Here is a 15,063-nt window from a genome sequence, read left to right as displayed (position 1 = left end):
ACTAGTTTGCTTTCTCAGCCTTGTGTTTATAATTGCAGTCTTGCAAACTATTATAACTCAAATTTTCAGGGAAATCTTTTTTAAAGGGTTATCGGAAGCTTAGTGATGGTGACGTTGAAGTCATGCAACTGTGTTGTAGTTTGTTAACAGCCTACGCTTAACTTTTGACGATTTACCCTTTTATCCAAAAGTCAAAAGGAGAAATCCTGTTGGCTTTTCTATCAAGGGAATTAGGGTGATGCAAACTTGCAGGTTGGCCTACAAACATATGTCACTCTATATGCTAGTGTTCTCCAAAGTTTTATACGTACACATTTAAAATGTAGTCGTACTCTTTCTGCAAAACAGACAGTGCAAAAATCTTAATGACTCATCCTGCACTACAGATTTTTGTCCAATCAAATTCTCTCTTGAATTACAATGTCCCATCCCCTTATACAACTGAAACCGAGTAGCAAGTAGAAAATCATGATCATGGCTATGACATAACTAACAACCTATTCCCTATTTAAGAAAATAAGGGAAGAAATAAGGAAACTTCCGATGAGAAATACGTCAACACAAATAAAACTCCGCTCGTTTATCAATTCCATTGGGTTTTTAAGTGGAACAATGAGTGTCGATAATAGAGCGGTCACTTCTTTCACTTCTTGTATCATCATTTTGGTCGAATATGTGCAGATGCACAGTGTGCGAAAGAGGCACAAAAAAGGGAAAGATGAAACAAACACTTTATTCAGCACATGCAGAGGACACAGGAAGCACAGCTGAGCAGCCGGAGGATATTCTCATGGGAAAAACAAGGGCTTTGCAATCTCCATAGAGTGCCATTTGTTGTCTGTCTCCCTGGAAACCACAATTAAACTGATAATCATGATATGATAGGCCTATACTCATACAGCTCATGACATGTGTCTGGCTGAAAATATCATTTCTGAGCATAGCTACTGATGCCTCTAATGAATGCTGCAACAATCTATATCCTCTCTGAAAAACATTAGTGACACTGTTCTCTGCCTCTGATCATTTATTTCTCAATGATCCATTAAAGAAAAAGAGAGCATGGACTCGGTTCTTAGACTGGTGCATGAGCCCATGTGTCTCTTTACACAAAGGCATAAGGATGCTCCATGTGGTTCTAGTCAGGATCACCTAAATACCAGCCTTTTCGTGGAGTACATCCCTACTATTAGTATTTTTTTTAAATCAGTGCATAATTCAATCAGTATACATGCTGCTGCCGTCTATGTGATGTGTTAGACAGATGTTGAAGCTGTGCTGCGGTTATTGCCTTGAAGGCACGAAACGTAATGCTTCTTGCCTCAGCAGTCTGGCACGTGTTTCAATAATAATTACAAACGCCGTTTGCACTAAAAAAATGACTTTAAGCAATACCTGACAGCTCATATGCATATAAGAGGTCAAACAACAAACTAGGACTCTAGCACTCTAGTGAGCTGCCTGCCATGCACGCGCCTGGGATGTCAAAAACGCCGCCTACATAGGTAGCTCACTACGTGTTGAGACACAACCCACATAGAGAGAGTAGTCTCTTGAGTTACTAACCACAGCAATGGACGTCCTCACCGCCTCCGACACACTTTGTCTGAGCTCCGCCGCCGTCCCAGGCTTGCTCAACCTTTTTGTGAATTTTCGTACTTCGGACATTTTCTCCTTCTTTAGTTTGAATGTAATTCCACCAGCGTCTTCTTTGCGGAAAGCGACATCGCCGCACGTCAATCTGCGCGTCTGACAGAGATGCGGATGCGGGGGGGGGGCGGGGCCTCATGGACCAGCATTAGCTCCGCCCACCGCGAGGGGTTGCCTGATATTCAGCAATCCCTGGTTTCGAAATATTTCAAGTTTTATATTTTAATATTTTATACTTAGAAAAAATATCTTTGGAATTTTTTGATATTATAATCATAAGATAAATTATGTGGTAAATAAATGTCACCTCCAAAGTAATAATGAAATTAAAGGGATAGTTCGTCAAAACATTTAAATTCTGTCAATTTGTCACCCTCAAATTGTTTTAAACCCGTTTAAATATATTTTTTCTATTGAACTCAAAAAGCAGCTATTTTGATAAATGTGTTGAACCATGGAGGACAGTTGACAGTAGCCATTGACTTCCCTAGTAGGAAAAACATACTATGGAAGTCAATAGCTACCATTAACTGGTTACCAACATTCTTCAAAATATCTTCTTTTGTGTTGAACTGAGGAAAGAAACTCACACAGGTTTGGAACATCATAAGGGTTAGTAAGTAATGACAACATTTTTCATTTTCTGGTGAACTATCCCTATAAGTGTAATTTTTAAGACAGCCTTGGCCTACCTTTTCTACCCGCAGTAAATCATGTTGCAACATGATTCAACATACTCATTAATATGATTATATGCTGACACCTTGTGGTCGTGGTCTGTACTAAAATGTATTAATGCATGCCAATAAATGTAAGAACTCATAACAAAGTAGTTTTTTCAATTGTGATAAAGGTAACCATAAGACAATAATATTGCATATATGCATTGTGTTTTTTGTGTGTACAAAATGCATGCTATATACAGGGTTAGTTATTGAAATAAAAAAAACTACATATATTATCTTATATATACACATACATACATATTTTTTATACATTTTGTACAGTGCTAGTATTCACCTGACAGCTGGCGAATACATCCATACAGCTGGTATTAAAACAGTGGTTCTCAACCAGGAGGCCGGGGCCCACGAGGGGTCTCGGCAAGCTTCCCAATAGGTCTTAAACGGTATATATGTAATTATATTCACATAAAAACTTGAGGACATTTACAACATTAAACTGTCATTAAATTAAGTTTATTTTTAATTTTATTACAACAGGAGTACCAGAGGTACATATCAGCTTAGACAGGAAGGTCTCCAAATTTTGTCTTGGACAAAAGTCCCAACGGTTGAGAACCACTGTTTTAAAGAATTGATTCAGAGGGTGAAAATGGTCATAATAAAATAAATGCTAAGTTGACAGGGAGCATGGAAGTCTCTATGTCTTTGAACTACATTTCGTCTTAAGAAGCTGATGGACTTTTTGGCTCAAGCTGGGTCTCCATGGCTTCACTATACTCTTCATGTTAACCATGGGACGGCCTTTTCTCACATCCTCGTGTCCAACTACAAGATATTCCATCCCTAAAGCAAGAGGAAAAACAGTTTGATCAGTTTACATAAGCATCACATTAGGCCAATATCACCAAACATGTATAAAAAAATAGGAAGTGTTAAAAATGAACAAATTTAGTATTATTTATAAACTCTTTATTTTTAAATATTTGAACTTTTATTCTTATATTTTCGGTTTTCATTTTAATTTGAATAATTTTGTTATGTCCTTTTGCCACTTTTATTTGTTTATTTTGTTTTACATTTTTATCCATCCCATCCCACTGCTTTTTAAACCCGATCATTAATATTTGTATATTATTATTGGTTATATTTTGTCAGTTTAATATTTGCTTTATTTTCCACCTCATTTCATGTATCTCTTTAACATAATATACAGAACTCTAATTAGGTAAAGTACTATACTTAAAATATATATTTGTAAATACTGTAAATACTCGACAATCATGCCCAAAAATCAAGTTTGGATTTTATGACTGCATTTCTGTAGGCCATGTGACGATAAAGGAGCCTCGGCCCGATCCCAATTTTATTTTTATACCCCATGCCTACCCCTTCCCACTTGAAACGGAGTGGTAAGGTGTAGGGGTAAAAAATATTCCCCTAAGAAATGGGACACCACCACTACACCATTACATGTCATTTTACGTCATTGCTAGCTCCTACGTCAAAGGAAATTCCCTGAAGTTTATCATAAAAACATGACCGTAAATATGAACACACGAGTCTGGCAATCAAATGTAGGCATAAAACAATAATTTAATTTATCTTTTAATAATCTGAAATTAAATTAATTTCATATGAAATTAACTTTTTTCTCAAACAATATTATTATTATTAGTTTTAGTATTATTATTACATTGAGACATAGCTTCTACTGTACAACTGTAATATATTTGTCACAATCTCCGAACTTTTATTTTGACGGGTTGCCATGAAGACCTTTGAGTCTGTGTGTTTATGTTATATTATATGAGGATAGTTTTTTTATCAAATGAAATGGATCAACCTGCTACGGTGTTCAGTATTATGGGGCCTAAGCTCTGGAATCAGCTTCTCCAGAAACTCTGAGCTGTCTCTCCACGGCAGAACTTAAAACTCATTTATTCACATCGTTTTGAAACTAATGGGTTGTCCTTTCTGCTATATCAACACTTCTTCAGTTATTATCTGCCATGCTATGTTTTTTGTTTTTTCTGCTTGTTGTTCATTGCTTGTACTTCTGTATTATCTGTCTATTTTGTAAAGTGTCCTTGGGTCCTTAAAGGCACTATTATTAAAACACTGTTATTAATGATAATATAAAAATATTAAATAAAGAAGACGTGACCAGTGAATGGATTTAAAGGCTTTGAGATGGGATGGATAATGTTTTCTTGTAGGCCTATATTAGTTTAAGTATTAGTTCTCACATTTTAACATTTTTTGATAAATTCAATTCAATTCACGTTTATTTGTATAGCGTTTTTCGCAATACACATCGTTTCAGAGCAGCTTTACAGAAAATGCATGTGTCTACATTACAATTTAGAGTAAACTGTTTTCAGAGGTGACATTGTCCAAGTTACGCATTTCAGAAATGTATATATATATATATATATATATATATATATATATATATATATATATATATATATATATATATATATATATATCAAAGTTAGCTAACAATGTATTAATTTAACTGTATTAAGGGCAGAAACAATAAGCTCATTGAGGTAAAGAAAACAAGTTAACAAATGTTTAATATAAATATATATACATATATATATATATATATATATATATCTTTTTTTAACAAACTTAATAAAAATTATTAAAATATGAAATAAGAAAAGACATGATTGGTGAATGGATTTAAAAGGCCTATTATAACAGTATAATAGGCTATAGGCTAATATAATCCATTTTAAATTTGTCATGCTTAATTCAAAATAAAATATGAATTTATTAATAATATCCATTTGTAATAATCACAGTTAGTTTACACATTAAACTCAAGGGCCAAAAGAAAAATGTTGTTTTGTCGACATATTATCACGTTCCCATGAGTTAATATGTCATGGCCACAAAAAAACTAAGTGAACCGAATATGTTCCCTCCCAGTCACCGTAGTTATCAGATTGTTTGAAATGGCATTATATTAAATAACTATGCTTCCATGGAATCTGCGCTCACATAATTCAGGTGAAAAAGCTGCAGAATTCAACAGACTTCACACTTAATTTACAATGCATTTGATTTGATAATACCTCCAGTTAAACACGGTTCTCCAAGGTCCATTAAACGCATCTGATCAGATTTAAATCCATTCCACGGATTTATTCCCACAATCAACACAGAAAATGTGTGGGGAAATGTGCAAGACTCCATATGGGCTTGCGTATCATGACAAACCCTGAATCTGTGCGCATGTTTGCTAACCTGGGAAAAGTACAGGGCAGGTGCAGCCTCGTGAGGTCCAGGACTCGGGATAAAGAGTTCGATTTCCACGAGAGAGCCTGAGGCGCGAGTTATCCCACAACACCTTGAGAACCTTAACATCCACTTCTGCATGAGAGCCCTTATCATGAGCACCGAGCACTCTCACCTTCACTGCTACAAACACACAAGCAAACACACATGAAGTGAACAACACTGAGTGCACAGCAAGCGTGCTCTGGTCCCGCACTGTTTTATACGCTGCTTACCATAAGCATGTTTCACGTTGCAGAATACTTTGCTGTTTCCAAGGGCTTGCTGTTTGCATACACATTTGTCTGTCAAGAAAAGAAATACCCAGCAATTAAAGTATTGGCTGTCAGTTTCTTTCTGTAGCTATGACAACTTAAAAACAGGCACGGCTTTACAACGGCACATGCCTTTAACCAGACAATAAACTTTTCATGGGAACAAGACAGCGCTGTTATCAGCTCCAAGATTTCCATTTAATACCTGGATGACTAAGGGCGGAGAAAAGCTCTTCTGTTCGAAACAGATGATTTTCTGCCGTGCTATTGTGATCTGATTCAGACCTAGACAAGAATCACACACACATAAAGAAAACACATGCACGGTTATATGCATCTATGTTACTATCTATCAATGTAACTTAAATAATAATATATAGATTATATAATACAACTATATATAAACCACAAAATGTCCACATTTATTTGGTCCCCAGGAGGAAAATTAAATTACATTTAATTTTTTGAAAACAGGTTTAGGGGGATAGAATATACAGTCTGTACAGTATAAATATTATCACATCTATAGAAAGTCCGCATAAAACATGGAAACCCAACATCCATTCAAGTCACATTTGAAAATGAATCTCATTGGAATGGACAAAAAAATATCAAACCAACTGGCATTTATTTTAAATAAAGTTAGCACAAGCACACTTTCCAAGCAAGTAGCGTCACAGATGGCGAAAAAAACATTTGGACACTTTCTGATTGTCCTCTGCTAGGACAAATTCAAATTCCATCACAAATTACACTATAATCACCTTGGGACCAATTGGTGAAAAGATCACTTAGTTTGATATTTTTGTAATCTAATGCTATAAAATTCATACATTTTTAAATGTGACTTACAATAAGTGTCTAAATGTTATTTTAGTATTATTTATATAACATTGCTGTATTTATTAATATTATCTTTTTAGTTTCATTTTAGAAATTGTTACGTCCTTCTGTCATATTTATTATTATTTTTAAATATTTCTATATAGCTTTACTTTATTTTTATTTCAATTTTAGTTTTAGTCATTTTGGTACCTCGACTTAAACTTCAGACTGTAATTTTCATTAATATTTACACTCACCTAAAGGATTATTAGGAACACCTGTTCAATTTCTCATTAATGCAATTATCTAATCAACCAATCACATGACAGTTGCTTCAATGCATTTAGGAGTGTGGTCCTGCTCAAGACAATCTCCTGAACTCCAAACTGAATGTAAGAATGGGAAAGAAAGGTGATTTAAGCAATTTTGATCGTGGCATGATTGTTGTTCCCAGACGGGCCGGTCTGAGTATTTCACAATCTGCTCAATTACTGGGATTTTCATGCACAACCATTTCTTGTTGATGCTAGAGGTCAGAGGAGAATGGGCCGACTGATTTAAGCTGATAGAAGAGCAACTTTGACTGAAATAATCACTCGTTACAACCGAGTTATGTAGCAAAGCATTTGTGAAGCCACAACACGCACAACCTTGAGGCGGATGGGCTACAACAGCAGAAGACCCCACCAGGTACCACTCATCTCCACTACAAATAGGAAAAAGAGGCTACAATTGCAAGAGCTCACCAAAATTGGACAGTTGAAGACTGGAAAAATGTTGCCTGGTCTGATGAGTCTCGATTTCTGTTGAGACATTCAGATGGTAGAGTCAGAATTTGGCGTAAACAGAATGAGAACATGGATCCATCATGCCTTGTTACCACTGTGCAGCCTGGTGGTGGTGGTGTAATGGTGTGGGGGATGTTTTCTTGGCACAATTTAGGCCCCTTAGTGCCAATTGGGCATCGTTTAAATGCCACGGCCTACCTGAGCATTGTTTCTGACCATATCCATCCCTTTATGGCCACCATGTACGCATCCTCTGATGGCTACTTCCAGCAGGATAATGCACCATGCCACAAAGCTTAAATCATTTCAAATTGGTTTCTTGAACATGACAATGAGTTGACTGTACTAAAATGGCCTCCACAGTCACCAGATTTCAACCCAATAGAGCATCTTTGGGATGTGGTGGAACGGGAGCTTCGTGCCCTGGATGTGCATCCCACAAATCTCCATCAACTGCAAGATGCAATCCTATCAATATGGGCCAACATTTCTAAAGAATGCTTTCAGCACCTTGTTGAATCAATGCCACCTAGAATTAAGGCAGTTCTGAAGGCGAAAGGGGGTCAAACACTGTATTAGTATGGTGTTCCTAATAATTCTTTAGGATGAGTGTATATTGTATTTTATTTCGGTAACCAAAATCATTTGTTTAATAGTTATAGCTTTAGTTAACAATAACAACACTGATATTAGGCCATCCTAACTAAAAATCACACACAGTGGATCTTAAATCAATGCATTTAATATCAGCATTATGTAAATGTGAATTGTAGTGTATTGTCATTGTACTTTTGTTCAAATAAATGCATCATTAATGTCTAATATAATCACAAAGCTTTATATTCACCCAATCATACAGTCTCCTGTGTACGGGTCACAATCACCAGCACACTGGCAGGGCTTGCAACCATATTCATCGAAACCCCAGTATCCCAGCATGCACTGGTCACAGTGTGGCCCAGCCACCCCTGGCTTACAGATGCAGTCTCCGTTATCAGGGTTACAACTTGTGGAACCAACATGGTTACACATGCAAGCTGCAATTCAGAAAGAAAGAAAGTTACACAAAATGCACACATCAGGCTGCAAATTACATGCATATTCTTAGTGGTGTTTCCTGAGGCTCTGCACAAATATAATTGTGCTTTGCTCTAAGCAATGAATTTTTAAATGACTCGCATCATAAGAGCAAATATATAGAGCCATCCCGATGCTTTGCATGCGTAGTCAATTATTATGAGACTGATGTCATCTGATGATTAATCTGTCTGCCTCCACATTCACAATATGCGCATTTACACTCCTGCACACACACATGGTCGAGATCCCATCAATGTTCTTGTTATTCTACATGTCCCAACTGGCAGTAAGAGCCATTAGCATTCCGAGCAGCAACAACATTCAATACCAAACATCCCCTCAATGTGTGCATGCGTGTGTGTGCTACAATATTGGACATGTTCACCGATCTGATGAGCTCTTGAATTTTGACATCTAGGCCAAGCTGCACACGTATACTCAAACACTCACTCGCATTTTCATGCACACGTTGAAGAAAGACGGAGATCAAGAACGGAACAGTGGGGAAATCACAGATACTCCACATGCCATTTTAAGCAGCTTTTCAAAATCTGAGATTAATGGCTTTCATCTTTGTTTAAGACACAAACACACATTCACACACTACATTTTTATTATAAGGATAAAGGAACATATATACATCATAAGGAACATTGGATCCAATTTTTATAGAACTATTCCACACTTGGATAGCCGTTTTGTTAAAGTTGAAATATTGTGTAAATATATAACAATCCACGGATATCTGTGCATTAAATGATTTTAATGCATGACGTGGAGACAAAGAACCACCTGACGCAAAATGGAGTCTATTCAAATAGATTAAAGCACAACTAGCTGGGGATTATCCCTCTTATACCATGGTCATTTGCCAGCACTGACAAGTTAAAGCTGTTATGGATGTTTGCAGAATAATATTTGACTGCAAGGGTACAAATGACTGTTATTTTCATCGCTATAACAACCATAATGAAATGACCCTTCACTATAGATAATGCTTTATAATGAACTCTGTTAGAGAGCTACATGTGGCAGTTTATCTGTTCAATAAAACATGTTTTGGAAGAAGGATTGATGATGCATGGACTTATTATTTAAGTTTTGTTCATTTTAACCAAAAAAACAAAATTTTCAAGTGTACCTATCAGACGCAGAGAGATAAAGTAGTATGGCAAGATTATTAAGATTTATTTAAACAAATGAAATAAAACATTTATTTGAATTATTTATCGAGAGAGATAAGTGTTACCTGAATTACCTGCATCTGTTCAGCATCTTTTAACTAATAGTGAAGCTGCGAGTTTCAAAAACAATGTCACCCCCTCGTTGCTGAGAAAAATAATGTAGCGATTGAGTAGCGAAGCCATTTCATTAATAAAAGCAGCGGGCAGTTTCTGTGCTCCTGAATGTGTCTGTGTGTGCGCAGCGCATTCTCTGATCTCTGTGTATATATATATATACAAATATATAAATGTGCCGATGTTGAGCGATTAATACGTGAACATGGATTTGAGCGTGTGTTTACACAATGATACATGATTGTGTCTTACATCTGCAGGAACCCGGGGCAGTGAAGGGTCTATCGGGGTCTCTGTAGAAGCCGCTCTGACAGTGCTGGCAGTGACGGCCGCTGGTGTTGTGAAGGCAGTCACACACACCGCCACTCCGCTGACCCGAGCGTACCCATGCACTTTCGTCAAAGTGACAACTCTCAGCGTGGCCGTTACATTTACACTCTACACAATGACACAAGAATACATATATATTAGGTTATTACAGATATGAATCAACTCACAGACAAATAGACCAGGGTTGCCAGTTTTTTCCTGAGGAATTGGACTACTTTTGAACTGCAGTGGTTGACATTTTATTTTGTGATAGAAATATTGGACTTGTTAGATGTTTTTCAGAATGTTTTTGACCAACCAACAACCGTTGGAAAATTCTGTACAGCTCAAATTCTGAATCCTTACCATATCTACTGGACTATGAGAATCCATATTTTGAAAATGTAGATACGTATAAATTGTCACTGTATATGTACAATGTTAATGAATATAATACTTTTATTCAGCAAGGATGCATTTAATCGATAAAATGTGTCAGTAAATATATTTATAATGTTAAAAAAGATTTATATTTCAAATAAATTGTCTTTTGCATTTTCTATTCATCACAGTATCCTGAATAAAATGTTTCATGGTTTCCACAAGCAGAAAAAAACTGTTTTCAACACTGTTGACTGCAAATAAATGTTACTTGAGCAGCAAATCAGCATATTAGAATGATTTCTGAAGCATCATGTGTCACTGAAGACTGGAGTAATGATGCTGACAATTCAGCTTTCCATCACAGAAATAAATTACATTTAGAATATATTACAATGGAAAACTGTTATTTTTAAATTCTAATAATAGTTCACAATATTCCAGATTTGGTAAGCATAGACTTCTTTCAAAAACAAAAGAAAACTCTTACTGACCCCAAACAAAACAATAGGGTAAGGAACAAGTAATTTATTGAGATTGAGAGTAACCAAATCACAAAAAAGCAAAGTTAAAAATTCAATAAATAAATCATATATATATATATACAGTGTATATATATATATATATATATATATATATATATATATATATATATATTAAAAAAAGCAAAGTTACAGCAACACCCTGACAACCAGTAACAACACTCGCACAGATGTTGAGACATCACACATTCCACCTTCAGTGCTGCTCATTCCAAGTTACCGCTTAGTTTTACATATGAACTGAACTTACTAGCACACTGATGAGCTTCTCCGGTTAAACCGTTAGCTGGATGCCATGGTCGGTCGTTGTAAAGACGATCACAGCGTTCACAGTGATCCCCAGCCGTGTGATGCCGACACACACATTTAGCGTGAACCTGTGGCAGAGGCCAGAAAAACACAATTCACAATACAATGACATATTGTTACCCATTCACCTTAGAGGACCTCAGGCTAAAGACTTGTTAAAAATCTTACAAGCACAGGTCTACTAAACTGATTGCCAACATGCTCCAGCGTCAACTCTGTTCATTCAGGTGCCAAATATTTTATCATACCGCATACTTTGCCAAACTATAAACCAAATGGGATAGGCCGACACCTAACACTTTGTGTTCTTACCTGAACCTACACTTAACTTGTTTGCTACACTAGATTTACTGGAGCTTTTCCATTGCCAAAACTAATTATTAGATTCACTAGGTAGGTACACTTCCCAAACGTTTACTTTAAGTAAAAGTACACAGCAAAATCTCCTGTGTTAAATCAACACGTAGAGCACAAATGGTCCCACTCTACAGTGTTAAAGTAACACTGAAGCAGTGGTAAAGTTAATGAGATAATGAAGTGATTAATTAAGGGATGATTGAGTATTAGTGATGAACACCTGCTGTTAACAAGCAGAATCACTGAAGGAAAGAAAAACACAAGAACTACAACTGACTTTTAGTCACAGCCTTAGATGAAATCAACTGAGGATAAAAAGAAGAGATTAAATCTCTGAAGATCTCAGCAGAGGAGGATTAAACAACTCCACAAACAGCATTGCCAGCTTCACTTGTTACTAACCAGACTGACTTTATTTCTGTCAGACGTCTACAGGAGTTCTTATTGAGAATTAACAGAGGTTTAGATGTTGATGTTTTAAAATCACCATTAAAAATCACCATTATGGTGAACAGTGACTACGTTTACATGCAGCCAATATTTGGGTTATGGTCGGGTTAAGGTCATTATTCGGGTTTCTGAAACATTAGGAATAACCCGTTTACATGCGTGAGCAGGGAGAGTTACTCCTGTATACATGGAATTGCAATATCCCGATGTAAACGGCGACGCACGGTTAGCGTCTGGACGTACGGACAACCTTAAGATGCAATACGAGTCATTTCTGATTCTTCTTCCTGTATCCAAAGACAACAACAACAGCAGCAGCACGCAGATACTGAATAGTTCGGGGCAGATAGCGATCGCCTTTGTTTGCGCTTTGGTGCTGGTACTGACCTCGCTCAAAGTATGCTGTGCTGTGTCTTGCTATGTTTACTTCCGGTATACTGCACGCGGGTTATGCCGATACACATTTATATGACCAAAAATTCGGGTTAGAAAAGGGGTACCCCAGGTATCATATCCGGGTTTTTGCTGGTGTTTAAATGGCCGTGTGTGACCGGGTTATTGCTAATATCCCGGTTTTGAACGGGTTATTGGCTGCATGTAAACGTAGTCAATGTTGCATTTGGTTGGGCAATTTGAATCTTGACTTCTTATGTGAATTTATGGTCTTTGTAGCAGTGTTTACCAAAACACATAATTTGTTGCAAAGAATGCCAGAAACAAAAGTGGTCTGGTGCTAGGCCTATAGTTTACAACATCATTAAGTACAAAAAATGACCGAAAGTGATATGTTATTAACAGATTGTGTTCAACAACATTAATTTCTTTATACAGATCAGACATCAAGCTGATTTTTAAAAATATATATATTGGGAAAGGAATATTTGGACACACACACAGACATCAAGAATCGACATATGAATCTCAACAATGGTGACATGCTTTATGCCACAATGCATTCTGGGAGGCACCATAGTTTAAAACTCTTGGCTCCCATCATGCATTGTAGCATTATGCACGTCACGATTATTGAGATTGATTCATATGCTGATTCTTGATGTCTATTTTTTCCTAAAAATAATAATAATGGATTTCCAAAAAAATTCTGAAATGTATATAAAAATTCAGAATGTCTGCTCTGCGTCAATAAAGGTGAACGTTATTTATCAATAACAAAAGTCAACGTATTTTTTTAAAATTCTTTTTCTATCATTCTACTTTTTGATAATGAGAACTATAACACCTGAACACCTTTGTGTTTGGTTTCTTTTGTAAAAAATTATGTGCTTTGGTAAACACTGTTACAAAGACCAAAATTGCACTTAAAATGCCAAGAGTCAAACTGCCCAACTAAAGGAAACACTGATCACCACTATGGTGACCAAACATGTTAAAACATCGACATCTAAACCTCCGTTCATACATATTACAGAAATAAAGTCAGTCCGATTAGTAATAAGTGAAGCTGGTAATGCTGTTTGTTGAGTTGTTTAATCATCCTCTGCTGAGACCTTCAGAGATTTAATGTTGTAGTTCTTGTGTTTCTCTTTCCTTCAGTGATTCTGCTTGTTAACCATAGGTGTTCATCGCTATTGCTCAATCATAACTCAATTAATCACTTAATTATCTCATTAACTTTACCACTGCTTCAGTGTTACTTTAACACTCTGTAGAGTGGGGCCATATGTGCTCTGAGCAGTGTTGATTTAACACTGGGGATTTTGCTGTATAGCAAGCATGCATTAAATTGATCAAACACAAAATTAAAGATTTTACAATGTCACAAAAAGTTTACATTGTTTCAAAGGTTTTTGATTACAAATAAATGTTTAACGTTCCATTCATCAAAGACTCATGCATCATGGTTTCCACAAAAATTATTTCTGAAGGAACATGTGACACTGAAGACTGGAGTAATGAAGCTGAAAAATCAGCTTTGCTCACAGGAATAAATTACGTTTTAAAATATATTCATATAGAAAAGTTATTTTAAATTGTAATATTATTTCACAATATCTAAACAGGAATATTGTGAAATATTATTAAAATTTAATAGTATTTTTGACCAAATAAATGCAGCCTTGATGAGCATAAGAGATTTATTGATAACATTTGATAACACTGGTATTACTCTTACTCCTGCTCACACTTTTAGGTTTAGCGATTTGGAATATGTAAATAATAAGTCTAAATATTTAAACTTTTTAAAAAGGATTTGTGCAACAGACATAAATGTTACATCAAACCATGTGTCTAAGCAAGCAGAATTTTGCCTGGGAGATGATTAAATAAATAAATAAAATACCCATAATCCATTTTCACGTGCTGCAGACCCTCATTCTCTCCTACATCCCTTTTAAATTAATTATGTGCTCAACATCTCTCGTTTAATAGTCAAGTATAAAAACATCCTCCTCGCCCTGTTTACCTAATGCTTCTCAATATCCCAGACTCAGGCTTCCATCAAGATGTCCTCTCCTCCACGAGTGCCCATTGAAAGCACGGATAAATATTATCGGTCACTCTCATGTGGAATTAAAATAAATTGAGAAAAGAATTTTGAAAATACTTCAGGAGAAAAAAAGAAGGACAAATTAGCGCTTCAGAGGGAAAGAGGTGGGGGGGGGGGGGGGGGCTGGCAGCCATCCATCCAGTTGGCATCTGAAACACTTTCACATGTTTATCATCATAATATGGGAGGAAACGCACTCAGACGCACACACTCTCCCTGCAAACCAAAACATTCCTGGAGGGGCACACAAGGGTTGCGTGTGAGCACGTGTTCCTATTATGAGTGTGGATGGACAAAGTATGTCAATGTGACCGTA

General features: G+C 36.3%; 2 protein-coding genes across 9 annotated transcripts in view; both read right to left on the bottom strand.

Annotated features, from left to right (window-relative positions):
• dock11 (dedicator of cytokinesis 11) overlaps positions 1 to 1,771 on the bottom strand; it is a 104,070-nt gene extending 102,299 nt beyond the window's left edge. For 6 of the 7 annotated variants that reach the window (XM_077227816.1, XM_077227819.1, XM_077227817.1 and 3 more), the window contains exon 1: positions 1,567 to 1,771. In XM_077227816.1, the coding sequence (XP_077083931.1) occupies positions 1,567 to 1,668 (102 nt within the window). In that variant the 5' untranslated portion in view covers positions 1,669 to 1,771. The remainder of the gene's footprint in view (positions 1 to 1,566) is intronic. The other variant, XM_077227823.1, reaches the window with a different exon arrangement.
• Positions 1,772 to 2,417: 646 nt separating this feature from the next.
• The window catches only part of ntn4 (netrin 4), a 37,666-nt gene continuing 25,020 nt past the window's right edge, over positions 2,418 to 15,063 (bottom strand). For both annotated transcript variants that reach the window (XM_077227762.1, XM_077227761.1), the window contains exons 4-10: positions 11,373 to 11,499; positions 10,143 to 10,328; positions 8,360 to 8,549; positions 6,105 to 6,184; positions 5,861 to 5,929; positions 5,595 to 5,768; positions 2,418 to 3,179 (exon numbers count right to left, since the gene is read on the bottom strand). In XM_077227762.1, coding sequence (XP_077083877.1) covers positions 3,034 to 3,179; positions 5,595 to 5,768; positions 5,861 to 5,929; positions 6,105 to 6,184; positions 8,360 to 8,549; positions 10,143 to 10,328; positions 11,373 to 11,499 — 972 coding nt within the window. In that variant the 3' untranslated portion in view covers positions 2,418 to 3,033. The remainder of the gene's footprint in view (positions 3,180 to 5,594; positions 5,769 to 5,860; positions 5,930 to 6,104; positions 6,185 to 8,359; positions 8,550 to 10,142; positions 10,329 to 11,372; positions 11,500 to 15,063) is intronic.

Source organism: Siphateles boraxobius, unplaced genomic scaffold, assembly GCF_051911475.1.
Source record: "Siphateles boraxobius isolate OS27281-9 unplaced genomic scaffold, OSU_SipBor_1 130, whole genome shotgun sequence".
In the NCBI taxonomy this organism is placed as follows: domain Eukaryota; kingdom Metazoa; phylum Chordata; class Actinopteri; order Cypriniformes; family Leuciscidae; genus Siphateles; species Siphateles boraxobius.
The sequence above is the reverse complement of the archived record's forward strand: the minus strand, read 5'-3'. Positions and strand labels throughout refer to the sequence as shown.